We start from the raw sequence: 12,531 nt of genomic DNA, 5'->3' as shown, positions 1-12,531 counted from the left end.
CGGCAGGCACCATGGGTTAGAATGAACAGTGGATCACTGTACCTACCTATACAATCTAGGCAGGTGAAACTTCCCGAAAACATTTTGCGGAACCTCAACTGGAAGCCGCATCACAAACACCTTCTAGCATTTATGATGGAGGGACGACTGAGACGAGAAGGAGGGTACAAGCAAGCCTACTGGAAGGTTCGGGGAATTTATTCTCTTCTTTGTCAACTCACGTTGTCATTTTCAACTTATTCACATCACCCCTCTCCTCACAGTCGACGATACCCTTTTTAAATCTCGTAATATAGGTCTTCTTTCTTTGTAAAACGTGAGGTCTGGCTGGCCTACCAGCTACTCAGGCGCAGATGACCGCCTCCCCAGACCCGAGACCCAGAGCATCATTCAGTCGAGGCAGCAGCCAGATCTCTTTTGTACCTATTGAAGATGAAAGAGATTTCGATAGCCTCGGATCGGTCATCCCGGATTCCCAGACAGCCCCTGATACGCTTTTGAATCAGCTTCATCTCAGGAGGTTCTCGGTGCCAAGAGAGGAGGTTTCGACGTCAACAATGGCCGAAGGTTTCTGCTTTGCCGAAAAGAAACCTCCTCGCCCTGGACAGTTCTCGGAGAGACCTAAACCTGAGCAGCCTCAAGCAGTTGATACTTCCCAGTTCTTCCCTAGACCAAAAAACATTCCTGCTGAACACTCCCCACTCAGTCCGCTACACGCTCCTGTCCATATCCATAGGCCTGCGATACCTTTAGATCTCCCTGAGCTTGGTCTAACGGGGTGCAAAGTTGTCTCCGAGATTTCCTCTCATGTTAATGAAGAAAACCTCACTGGTCGGTCGGATAATTCTTCAAGTCACACCATAATTCCATTGGAGAAACCTTCTACACGAGACAGCCCTGGTGAAGCATCAGTCATCTGTATCAATAGCTCTGGGCTCCCTCATGAAAATACATCGGAAGCTTCTGATATAAACGCACCACCTCCAACAGAAACTGGATCCATCTTTGATGCTTCTCGCTTCGGTAAAGAGGCTACCAAAGCTCAAATTTCTCAACGGCTGGGAAAACAGGCAAATATTTCTCTCCCTCACATCAAAGGCCATGGTAAGTTACAAATCACGAAGCCAATGGCCCTTCCCGCTAAAGCTCAAATCTAGGGCGCCAACTTGAAGATCTAAAACTTCCCCTTCCACATATTACGCGTGTTGACCGAGCCTCGTATCAAGCGCCCTCTTCCAGTAATTGTGGTGACCTGGAGGCACCTGTTCCCCGAACTCCCGTGACCACTACAAAGTCTCGAAATCGCGTATCCCGTGGTCACTGGCCGATTCAGCCCCCATCGGCAGCTAAATACTATAGAGTGTCCGACAGAAATAAGGATCGCCCGGCTTCCAGGAGTAGCAATATATCAAGAAAACGCTCTGCTAAACAGAGAGTCTACCCTCGACCAACATTTGAGCCTGACCGAAAGAAGATTGCAATGCAGAACGTGGCTGAATACTGGAACGAGTGCATACAGATCGCCGAAGCTGAGCGTCAGGAGGCCCTTCAGGAGATTACACTTCTTGAGGATAAATTGCAGCACACACAGAAGGCTTTGGACAAGTCTGTGCAACTCATAGCGGAAAAGGATTCCGCGATTGGAGATTCGAAGTGTCGCCTTGGCAAGTTACAAGAAGAAGGATCACTGGCGGAAAAGGAAACTCGAAGATTGCAGGGTGAGATTGAATCTCTTCGCTCCGACTTGATCAAATCTCGGGATCTCGAGGCAGCCACTCATGAAAAGTATCGCAAACACCGGTCAAAGCTTAATGAAGCTATTAAAGAACAGCAGGATCTCTTTTCAAGGGCTCGTAATCTTCACAAAGAAGCGAACGATGAGCTGCAAAAGGAGAGGGACAGGCGCGAGAAAGAGGCCAAAGCAGTTGAGCTAGCATTGGAGGACAGTCACAGGAAGCGTGAAGAACTCAAATCTTGCATTGAAAAGTATCGATCTGAGTCTGAACAAGAAGCACAGAAACGTAAGATCACCGATTATGTTGTGTCACAACCAGAGACTGACTGTGTTTCTTAGAAAACCACACAATTTCCGAGCTGCAACTGAGGCTTAAAAATCAGGAGAAGGAAATAAATCGAGAAAGGGAAGCATCCACTGAACTCCAGAACCGTCTAAAAACGGAATCAAGCTTGCTGGATGAGGTGAAAACGTTCCGCTCTGACATGTCCTCACTAAGAGAAGGTAACGAGAAGTACAATGAGTGGAGTGAGAAACAGGGAAGACTAACAAACACCCTTTTGGAGAAGTAAGTCAACATGTCTCCTGGGGGAATCTTTCTAACCAACGTGTAGACTCGAGCTGATGAACAGCCATTTGGAGTCGCGCAGTGATGGCCAAATGACGAATGAAGAGGTCAAGATGATGGCGGATAGGTTAGAAACAAACATTGTCTCCCGGTATGTGATTCTTATCTCTTGCTTCATTTTCCTCTCGCACTAATCAAGCTTCCAGTTTGTTGTCTGAGATACAGAAGATAACCTCGTCTCAAAGCGATGCAAAAGAGTCAGCCGGGTCTCTTCAGGACATCATCCAGGAGCACTTCGAGAAGTTGCATAACAACATAGCCGATCAGCAGGAGACTCAATCGAAAGGTCAGCAGTGGCATGAGAAAACACACCAGGCTGTTGTTGAGCATCTAGGCGATATTTCTGCCAAAACTCTCGCTACCCAGAAGACTTGCGACGAAACAAATAAAAGTTTGGCCAGACTTGCTACTGATCATTCGGTTTGGCAAGAAGGGTTTCAGACTCATCTTGACAACAAGTTAACCAAACAGCTTCAAGACCGTGAATCAAAGATCGGGGATCTGGAGGAAACTCTACACCAGGTCTCTCAAGAATGGTCTAAGAAGCTCGATCTCATGAAAACCTCCATGCTCGAGAGCGACGAGCAGGCCAAGGAATACTTGCAAGCAACTATCTGTGAGATCAAAACTACACTCACGACGAAGCTTGAGGAGGAAAGGGTTGCTTCGGAGAAAGATATTTCCAAGTCTGAAACTATGCAGGCAGCAGTAGAGGCTCATCTTCAACAAGTCAAGATTCAACTCGAAGGGATGTCATCGAGTGGTCCAGAATCTCAGTTGTTGCGCGAGACCTTGGCTGAAGAACGAAAGAAAACCCACGATCTACAACAACAGCTTGCTGCTCTGGAGTGTGACTCCGGTGTAAATGCAGAACTATTCCAGAGACAACTCCAAGATCTCAACGCAATCGATGTTCTGAAGAATCAGCTAGAAGGAATGACAGAGCAGGTTCCCAGGGTGGAAAATTTGAACACCACATTCAACAAGATGGTTGATCTTAATCAGGTAATGCAGTCTACCGCTTTTTACCTGAGCAAGGAGCGCCACTGGGTTAATGAGAAATTGGCGCAACCTGTCGGCTCGCGGGGCGAGACTGGAACCCAGTCCGCTTACTTCAATGAGCACGGTTCGGAAGAGTCTAACTCGTGTGGCCAAGAGAAGAGTACTGACACGAAGGGTTCGGCCAGTCTAAGTGACCTTACTACTCTTGATTTACATTACCAGGGAGAAAGATACCGTCGTAAAGTCGTCGTAGCCAGCCCGGCATTGGAAGCGTCTTCACCAGCGCCAGCGCCCTCGGTAATACAAGAGCAAGCGAGGCGCCGAGAAGGCTCTGCCCCACGATCTATCCTACGACTTTCGACGGCCTCGACTCAGGAAACCGAAACTATCAGACCACCTGCAAATCACAGCCAATACAACAGGCCTGTTATGGCTAAAGTCAATTCGACTATAGACTGTAGCAACCCCGAGATGGTTGAACAGATTCGGTCGGGTTTGATCCAGTCAAAGCCTGCACGTCCAAAGTGGGACTTCCCTACTATGGAGGATTTTGCCAAAGAAATTCTGCCAAATGGCGAGGACGACGGTGGGATCGTGAAGAAGCACAGTATCTCCCTTGTGGGCGAGGAAGACGATATCGCCGCTCCTAACAAACGAGTCAAGTCGGAGGAAGCGCCAGCCGACTCGCAACCCGAGAGCTCAGACAGGCCTTTGTTGCTTCGAACACGCCATGTGATCCGAAAGACGTACTCGAAGCAGTCGAACTAATATACTTACAAACGAAAAGACTGCAGGTAATCGCCATGATGTAGTAATATTGTGGGCCTGGGGAACTCGAGGTTTCTCTAATTACTAGATCTATTAATTATCAGGGGGCATAGATAACTAGAATTTAACTTTGTGGGACAATCATGGTGGGTATTTGGTGCTTTGAAGAAGATAATGCGTGAATGGTGGATAGAATAAAGACTTGCACCTCATCATTTGTACCCAAATACCTAGGCAGAGCTCACGTACGAGGCAGGCACAGGATCATGAAAGTCTGGTCGTTAAATTCAGTGGCATACGAAAGCAGCCATATCCATAAGGACAATGTTGTGGTCTATGTTGTACATGTATAGTCGCATTTCGAAGAGGGAGGATCCTGATGCCCAAAACTCCAGTGATGCTCTTTAGTGTAGTGTTACATGGCGCGTACGTGATGGCTTGCAGTCAAAGAGCCAATTCTAGCTCACGCAAGAAACTCGGTTATTGGGTTCTTAAATCGAACAAGGTATGATGGAGCGAGGTCGGGCGGCTTTCACTTCCTCTTTTTGGTTTCGAGGAACAGCACCTTCTTACGGACTGCCATTGACAGAATTAGCAGATGGCTCCAGGTATTTCCAATATGTCAGGCCGTACCGATGGGATCGTATTTTAACATGCTCATCATGGGTGCGGTTCTGGGACGCTTGAAGGTATAGAAGAAGCCAGTCATGGCCATGGAGACAAGGCGCGCATGCACCAGGCGAGCCTTGGCTGTAAGAGAATAGAGTCAGCAACAGCCAGATTGGGTCGTCTTGGGGGGATGTGCCTACCCTTCTTTGCCATTTTGATTGACGTGGATCAGATGGCTTGATCTTGCTGTACGTCAGTCGCCGTGATAGTAGAGAATTTACGGATACTGGCGACATTGGGCGGCTGTCGGCAAAACGTAGCGCCGTGATGGTCGCTTAACCCCACTAATCTTCTCGGTGAGCAGGAGGAGCGCTGTACTGTTCACCGAGAGAGAGCTTGAGTCAAAAACATGGCTGACCAATGAGAAGTTGTGTGTTTAAGGTATTGCGCCTTATCTGGCATTATCGTATTAGCTTTCTTCTCACACAAGCTTATTAGGTACCGGTAGTTATCGTGACATGGCCACTACCTATACAAGCAAGACATTTGGGGAAAGGATCCATTGGTTCTGAGAAGATTACTATACTTGATCCGAGACCGGTGGTCTCGACTATTTAAACCCTTGCACACAATGTCACTAACCACGATATCGGGCAAATTCTTTGAGAGACAACCTCAACAAGCGGTATAAAAAGCCAGAACGTACTCATTCGTACTGAGCCTCTAATCTCAGAGGTGAATGTTGCACAGAGATTATCTACCAAGGTAGTTAGGTAGTGTGCGTTTGATCACACAAACGTGACCATCTCAATCTTGGCTCCTACAACCCCAACAAGGACATTGCCCCTCTTTGATTCGAACACATTATCTCGCTCTGTTCTGTTCACTCTATTTCTCGTCAACAATCAGCAGTGCGGCATCGGATCTGTGGTGACTCCCAGATCAATCTGCGCCCTAGAGCTCCCAGTCACAGTTTACCCGCCACGGGAATAAGCGAGACCAAACAGCGACGAGGTGATAGCGATTCGACGGGATCTTATTATATGATCTCCCAACTAGCTCAAAAGGTTAGTGGTGAGTGAGTAGCTTATCTGGCCAGACAACAGAGTAACTTTCGCTTCACAGTCAGTCTCTGGCTCTCCAACCTTGTAGGTCTTGGGCATTCTATTTTCTCTTCTCTCTCTTGCACGTACGTATGTACTTATATTTTGAACGGCAGTTCTTTCAACTACCGTCTCAGAGGCTAGGACCCTTGTATCGTTCCGCATCAAAGCTCCACGCACGCCTCCACAGCTTCTGGCCAGCACAGAGACAGGATAGCACAGGATAGTGTACCTATTATTTCCTGGCGTCGAGATCTAATGCTAGCCCGTCGAAGTCCCGTGGCATCGGTCCGCTTCGGCCAGACGCTGCGATGCCAACCGCCTTTAAAGTCTTCGTTGACCGGGCTCCTTGACCTCGGGGCTAGCAGCCAACCTCGATGTGCGAGCACCTTGCGCCCCGCTACAGCTACTTCAGGTACGTTTTTCTGGGAACTTCTATGGAAGATTTCTCTGGGTTTTTCTTGATAGTCTCGTCCATTTGCGTGTTTTTGCTTTATATACATCTGCGCCCTAGTCTGCAGGGCCGGTCCGGTCTCAGTGAAACCGGAGCGAGATGCTCTTGGAAGATGATCTAGGAGTCAAGGCAAAGCAAGGCAGCCGAGAGATATGGCGCAAGAAGTGTCACCACGTTCGGTTGGGTCTCTTAACTGTCGTTACCCCTGCACCTTGTTATCCAAGTTTTGTCTATTTCAACCTATTACGTTTTATCATGTCCTTTTTCAGCCGCCTCTTTTTTTTCTCTCTCTCTCTCTCTTTTGATGTGAGAGCGAGTGCCGAAGAGCGGTGTTTTATCCGAGATAGAGTCCGGCTGGTCTCGGGCCATCGAGTACCTGTTCTGCTGCCGTGTGTATCCTTTTCTTTTGTTATCAACAGGTATTCGGAGTCTTCCGATAGCTTCGGACAAAGTGCCCGGAGACCGGGAGAGAGAGGGTATCATGAATTTCAGTCATGGTCATGTGCAGCAGCCAAAATCGGGCGCCAGTTGCGTCTGTACTCAGGCTTCCGGGGTCCCGGCTCCGGGCTTAGAATGAACCCCAATGTCCAATTTGGAGCACCCTTGCTTGTCTCCAGGTCATCCATCAGTATCACCCACGCTCTCTCCACGCTCTCCCCCAAAGCGCCCCCGGATGTCGTCCGTTGATCGGATTGGGTTGAAGCCATTCATCCATTCATTCAATTTTGTCAACCTCGTCATGGACAATGCGCTCAAGTCATGCAATCACAAGCAAAATGCGCTGATTTTGAGGACCCCCATGATTTGATTTGATCTTACTTGAGGTGTTTATTTGTCTACAGCAGCACAATCTGCAACACATCCACTCCGGGTCTCCATCCGCCCCCAGACGTGGATTGCGCTACGGCCCAAGGTTACGATGGGCGATGGAGATGTGCGTGTGTGAGTGTGTGAGTGGGTGAGAGTGGATTAGTTACCTGAGTGAAGGGTTTTTGGTATTTTCTTTTCTCTACTTTGCTATGCTATGCTATGCTATGCCAACAGTGCTTTTGTCTACAAGGGGATTTCTATTACCTAGACATTGCTTCTGAGCCGAGTCTTTTTCTCGTCTCGTCTGCCTGGTCTATTTGTATCAGGCTCTATCCCCTCTTCCTGACTCAGTCGAGTTTCTTCCTTCTCTGATCTTTACCTTGTTCAAGATACCCTCTTACACAGACAATAGTGTTGTTCTGGTTTAATAGTCTCTCATTGTATGCTCCTCTCTCTCCTCCTCTTCCTCCTCTTCCTCTTCTTTTCTCTTACCAGGTATCTATCTCATCCTTGCCTGATACCTACCTCACCTCATCTCACTTCTCACCTTGCTCTCTCTCCCCTTGACGCAAAACTCAGGCCTGTAAAAGCACTGACAATTTGCTTGATTTGCTTTACAAACATTGCATGATTCAATTGCTAACTCGTTCGACTTTTTTTTGGTATCTACACAGATTATAAGATTGGCCCCCGTGCTTGCACTTGGAGTAAATCTATTACTGCCACATCTACCCCGCGACCCTTACTCACCCCGCCAAAAAGTTCTGCTTCTACGACTACTACTACTACTACTACTCCTACTCCCCACTACCATCGTCACCTTTATCCTTATACCTCGACTTCCTCTTCCTCTACCTCATTCTTCTCTACTTATCCTGCCAAAATGAGATTGACTTCGGAGAACATCAACCAGCGAGTCGTCGCTGCCAAGTACGCCGTTCGTGGTGAGCTTGCTGTCAAGTCCGAGGAATACCGAGCCAAGATCGCAAAGGGCGATACCGGCGATCTCCCCTTCAAACAGGTTATTTCTGCAAACATTGGCAACCCTCAGCAGCTCGACCAGAAGCCCATCACCTTCTTCCGCCAGGTCGCCAGTCTTCTCGAGAACCCTGTACTTCTCCAGAACGAGGAGGCTCTCACCAAGCACTTTGGCTACCAGGCCGATGTCATCGAGCGCGCCAAGTTCCTCCTGAGCAAGATCGGCTCCGTTGGTGCCTACAGTGCTAGCACCGGTGTTCCTGCGATCCGCGATAGCATCGCCCAGTTTATTGAGCGTGGGTTTTGCCGTCGCTTCTGTTTCTGCTGTGTTACTGACTTGTCTCAGGTCGCGATGGCTTCCCTGCAGATCCCGATCACATCTACCTGTCCGCCGGCGCCTCCTCCGGTGTCAACACCCTTCTCAATGTCATCTGCGCCTCCCCTAAGACCGGCATCCTTATTCCAATTCCTCAGTACCCTCTCTACACTGCTACTCTCTCCCTCTTGGACGCCACCGCTGTCCCTTACCTCCTGGACGAGCATAAGAACTGGGGTACCGACGTCGACACCATCCGTGCCTCATACGAAAAGGCCAAGGCTGACGGCATTGACGTTCGATGCATCGTCATTATCAACCCTGGTAACCCTACCGGTGCCTCTCTTCCCGAGGAGGACATTCGTGCTGTCCTTGAGTTCGCCAACAAGGAGAACCTAGTTGTTATGGCCGACGAGGTCTACCAGACAAATGTCTTTGTTGGCAAGTTCCACAGTTTCAAGGCTGTCCTCCGCACTCTTGAGAAGGAGAACCCTGGCAAGTTTGACGGCCTCGAGCTCGCCTCTCTTCACAGTGTCTCCAAGGGCATGGTTGGCGAGTGTGGTCACCGAGGAGGTTACTTCGAGCTTGTCAACTTCGATGCCGAGGTCGAGGCCAACATCTACAAGTTCATTTCCATCATGCTCTGCGCCCCTGTTATTGGTCAGTGCATCGTTGAGTTGATGGTCAACCCTCCCAAGCCGGGCGAGCCCTCACACGAGCTTTACAAGAAGGAGTACGATGGCATATTCACCGGTCTTCAAGAGCGTGCTACCGCCCTCCACAAGGCTTTCTCTCAGATGGAGGGAGTTGAGTGCGCCGAGCCCCAGGGTTCCATGTACCTCTTCCCCACCATCAACCTGCCCGAGAAGGCCGCCGAGGCTGCCAAGGCAGAGGGTCGAAGCCCAGATGAGTTCTACTGCATGCGTCTCCTCGAGGCTACTGGTATCTGTGTCGTTCCCGGCTCAGGCTTTGGCCAGAAAGAGGGTACCCTGCATTTCAGAACAACCTTCCTTGCGCCTGGCACCGAGTGGGTTGGCAGCATCGTCAAGTTCCACAAGGAGTTCCTCGAGAAGTACCGATGAAGCATCAGTCGCAGTTGTGCAGCATTGTCATTGTGAGTCGAAGCCGGACTTGGAGCGGGGCCCCAGGGGTTCGGCGGTCCGGCGGTCCGGGGCCGAGGGTTCGGCACGGGGCGACGATGTGGCGCGCGAAGGAAAAAGAGATAGAAATTTAGGATTATCAAACAGGAAATAGTTTTGCATAGTTTAGCGCCTTGATAGGTATTGGATAGACAGAAGTTCACCAATTTAGCATTTTTGTTATATGTCAATATGGCGTGTCCCACCTCAAATCAACAAAGACTGTGAGCCTACCGGAACATGATAGAAAAATCCGGGGTAGACGTGTGCTGTTGATCTTTCGATTCTGACCCTTGCTTGCATACGCAGGTACCAGAGGAGAAGACTGGGGTAGATCGATTCTTCAGCTGTATGCTTAACATCATATCATTCAAACACATGCAGCTAACTCCGCAGTGCAGTTGTCACCTCGGTGTGGAAGGGGGGTGATATCAGATCAGCCCATTTTTCTGGCTCTCCTCACCGGAACCCAGCCAATCTAGACTAATACCGCAAATGGCTTGTCTACTCCATAACATATCATATCATATCATGCTGTACAGTCAAGGAAATAGGTAAAGGCATGGGCTTATTCTCTGTCTCTTCGCTTTGTTCCCCCACTACGGCATGACAAAGTCAAGCACCAGCTTCCTCATCTATAAATCGCCTCATTTATGCCCTCTCACTACCCCTCAGTCGCACAGCCTGGCCGTACTTTTGTAGTTTTGTGATGAGCTGATCGCCCTGTCGCACAACATCCTGATACTGCTTGTTCTTGTCATCGGGGCGGTTTGTCTCGATCACACCCTTGCCTGTCACGCGATCGATGGTGCAGGGGATGCGCCCAGCAGCGATGAAGCGGGCGAGGTCACTAGTAGAGAATCAGTCAGGTTGTGCCATTCATGACATTGCGTAACGTGTGACATACCGATCGAGGAAGTCAACAGTGACTCCGAAATCATTGGCCATGCTCTCCAGGCCAACAACTCTGTAGCTTTGGAGAAGCTGCTGATAGGCGCGAAGTCGCATCTCCCGAATAAACCAGTTCTTGTGCTCATGAAGATAGCGGTCCTGGTTTAGGAACTGCTCCTCGACCTCGGCGAGAGACTTGAAGAAGGTCTTGTAGTTTCCGTTGTACAGACTGCTAACGAGCAGTGCTAGGGGGCTAAAGTCAATGGCCATCTCGGCTTCAGGTTGCTCCGTGCTGGTACCCAACGTGGTCAGGTTGACAGCAGCGGTGGCCGTCTTAGGAGCCTTCGCACCGGTAGTGTCATCGGCACCAGGGCCAGCACTGAGAGCACCACTGAGAGCAAGAAGCTTGTCCTCGCCGTCACCCAGGATAGCCTTGATTTCAGGTGCGTCTACAACCTTTGACTTGAAATCGACTCGCTTGAGAGACACTGAACCAGCCAGAACGGAGTAAACAACGAGGTTGGAATAGGTGCAGAGTTCGTAACTGGTGAACGTGGAGAGAGAGTCGAGCAGTAAAGGCGCAGCGAGGTTGTAGGAGCGAAGTGTGAGTAGGTGCAGACCCTCGTAGGCCTTGAGACGGTTGCGGCGGTCCCAGTCACCGCCTGATTCGACAAGTGTCTTCGCACGTTCGACGTGCTTCTTGACAAGAGGCTTGTCGCCATAGAAGAGACCCATGCGTATTATGGCGAGGACGACGTCGATCTTGGTACCGAGGATTCCCGTCTTTTCGGAGAGGCTCTCGTAGGCGGCAATGGCCTTGTCCTTGGTGGGTGTTAGCAGGCGAAGTCAATTATGCTGCTGGGGCCTGAGTTTCTGTGTGAGAACATACCTTATCTCCCACACGAGCCCAGAACTCAGCTCGCTTCCCCTGAGCAGCCATGACCTCGGTGTCGCCAGCTTGCTCAACAGCATCTTCCTCCTCTTTCTGGAACTCTTGCAGTTCCCGATCATTATCTTCCTTCAGCTGGTTGTAGAGGCCCTCGTCCCAGGGAAGACTGACGATGGTAGCGGCAGGCTTAGTAGCAATCATTCCAACAAGACTGGACTTTCTGCTGAGAGGTCGCCCGGGAGCAGAAGAGCCGCCCTCCCCAAGAGTGTTGAGGACACCATCAAGTGGGTGGGCAAGATATCGGTAGAAAGGAGCCATCTTGTCCTGTGCGATAGCATCTTGGAGAGCCTTTACAGAAGCTTGTTGCGCATTTTTAGTGGCATAACCGTTTGTGAGGGTGAAAACGTGCTGCGACAGAGGCAGCAATGGCCACTTCGCGTACTGGGGGTCGGAACCCATGATGGAGGCGGTCGCTGTCGTCGAGAGTTTGTGATTGTTTTAAGCGCAGAGTGCGATATCGGTAGTTGCCCGGAGAAATCGAAGACAATGGCGTTATTCGCTGTTGAGCGTTGTTGTTGTTGATGTTGATGTTGTGGTTTGGCGGATGGATGACGAGAGAAGCTCAGAGATAGGTCGGTAGAGCTTGGTGTTGAGCAGATACAGCAATCCAATGACAATTGGATCCATTGGATGGCGAGGCGACAGTGGGGGTCTTCTAGGCGGCTTTGTGCTGCAAGGCTCCAGCGGGACACGCACTGATGGACTGGTACGTACCCCGAGCATTTAGCTCAACTTTTACCAAGCTCACGCCAGCGAGCGAAGGAATTGGTAAAGAATGAGTTGCACAGTGAATAATTCTCAGGTTGTGCTTCAGTCTCACCTGATGCTTGGTAGCCAATGGAATAGCAGAATGCGTCAAGGGTTTCATAATTCCTCACTTCTATGATATATCTGGCATTGCTTCTGTAGTAGTTGTCTGGCAGTCAAATATCTTAGTACACAACACTGCCAATATATTTTCCATTTTCCCATTGACTTAACCTAGTACGACTTAAGTGTCATCAGATTACTTTAAAAGTAAGAAGTAAATAGCATTCTCTGTAGACACAGAGTACTTGAGTCATCGTTTCATTGAGTTGCAACGGCAGAAAACCAACAGGTGCAGGGTAGGCTGATCCAACTGGACCGCATGGGGGCCGAGCGCCCTTA

The 12,531-nt window shown here is 49.7% G+C and overlaps 4 protein-coding genes across 4 annotated transcripts; 2 read left to right on the top strand and 2 right to left on the bottom strand.

Moving 5' to 3' along the window:
- Positions 1–353: 353 nt before the first annotated feature.
- Positions 354–4,133, top strand: FMAN_09079 (uncharacterized protein; the record flags this gene model as incomplete). The annotated part of the gene is made up of 5 exons (XM_041829879.1): positions 354–1,104; positions 1,158–2,021; positions 2,075–2,303; positions 2,350–2,454; positions 2,510–4,133. The coding sequence occupies 5 exons, from the start codon at positions 354–356 to the stop codon at positions 4,131–4,133; spliced, it is 3,573 nt and encodes a 1,190-aa protein (XP_041680598.1).
- Positions 4,134–4,665: 532 nt separating this feature from the next.
- FMAN_09078 (uncharacterized protein) lies at positions 4,666–4,955 on the bottom strand (the record flags this gene model as incomplete). Its single annotated transcript, XM_041829878.1, has 3 exons — positions 4,666–4,709; positions 4,767–4,883; positions 4,943–4,955. 3 exons carry the CDS (start codon positions 4,953–4,955, stop codon positions 4,666–4,668), a joined length of 174 nt encoding a protein of 57 aa, XP_041680597.1.
- A 3,037-nt stretch (positions 4,956–7,992) lies between these two features.
- FMAN_09077 (putative alanine transaminases) lies at positions 7,993–9,485 on the top strand (the record flags this gene model as incomplete). The annotated part of the gene is made up of 2 exons (XM_041829877.1): positions 7,993–8,383; positions 8,434–9,485. 2 exons carry the CDS (start codon positions 7,993–7,995, stop codon positions 9,483–9,485), a joined length of 1,443 nt encoding a protein of 480 aa, XP_041680596.1.
- A 708-nt stretch (positions 9,486–10,193) lies between these two features.
- FMAN_09076 (putative RPN7-subunit of the regulatory particle of the proteasome) lies at positions 10,194–11,781 on the bottom strand (the record flags this gene model as incomplete). The annotated part of the gene is made up of 3 exons (XM_041829876.1): positions 10,194–10,392; positions 10,450–11,255; positions 11,323–11,781. The coding sequence occupies 3 exons, from the start codon at positions 11,779–11,781 to the stop codon at positions 10,194–10,196; spliced, it is 1,464 nt and encodes a 487-aa protein (XP_041680595.1).
- Positions 11,782–12,531: the final 750 nt, after the last annotated feature.

The sequence above is a fragment of the Fusarium mangiferae genome, assembly GCF_900044065.1.
Source record: "Fusarium mangiferae strain MRC7560 genome assembly, contig: FMAN_scaffold004, whole genome shotgun sequence".
Classification (NCBI taxonomy): Eukaryota; Fungi; Ascomycota; class Sordariomycetes; order Hypocreales; family Nectriaceae; genus Fusarium; species Fusarium mangiferae.
This window is presented reverse-complemented; position numbering and strand designations above follow the sequence as displayed.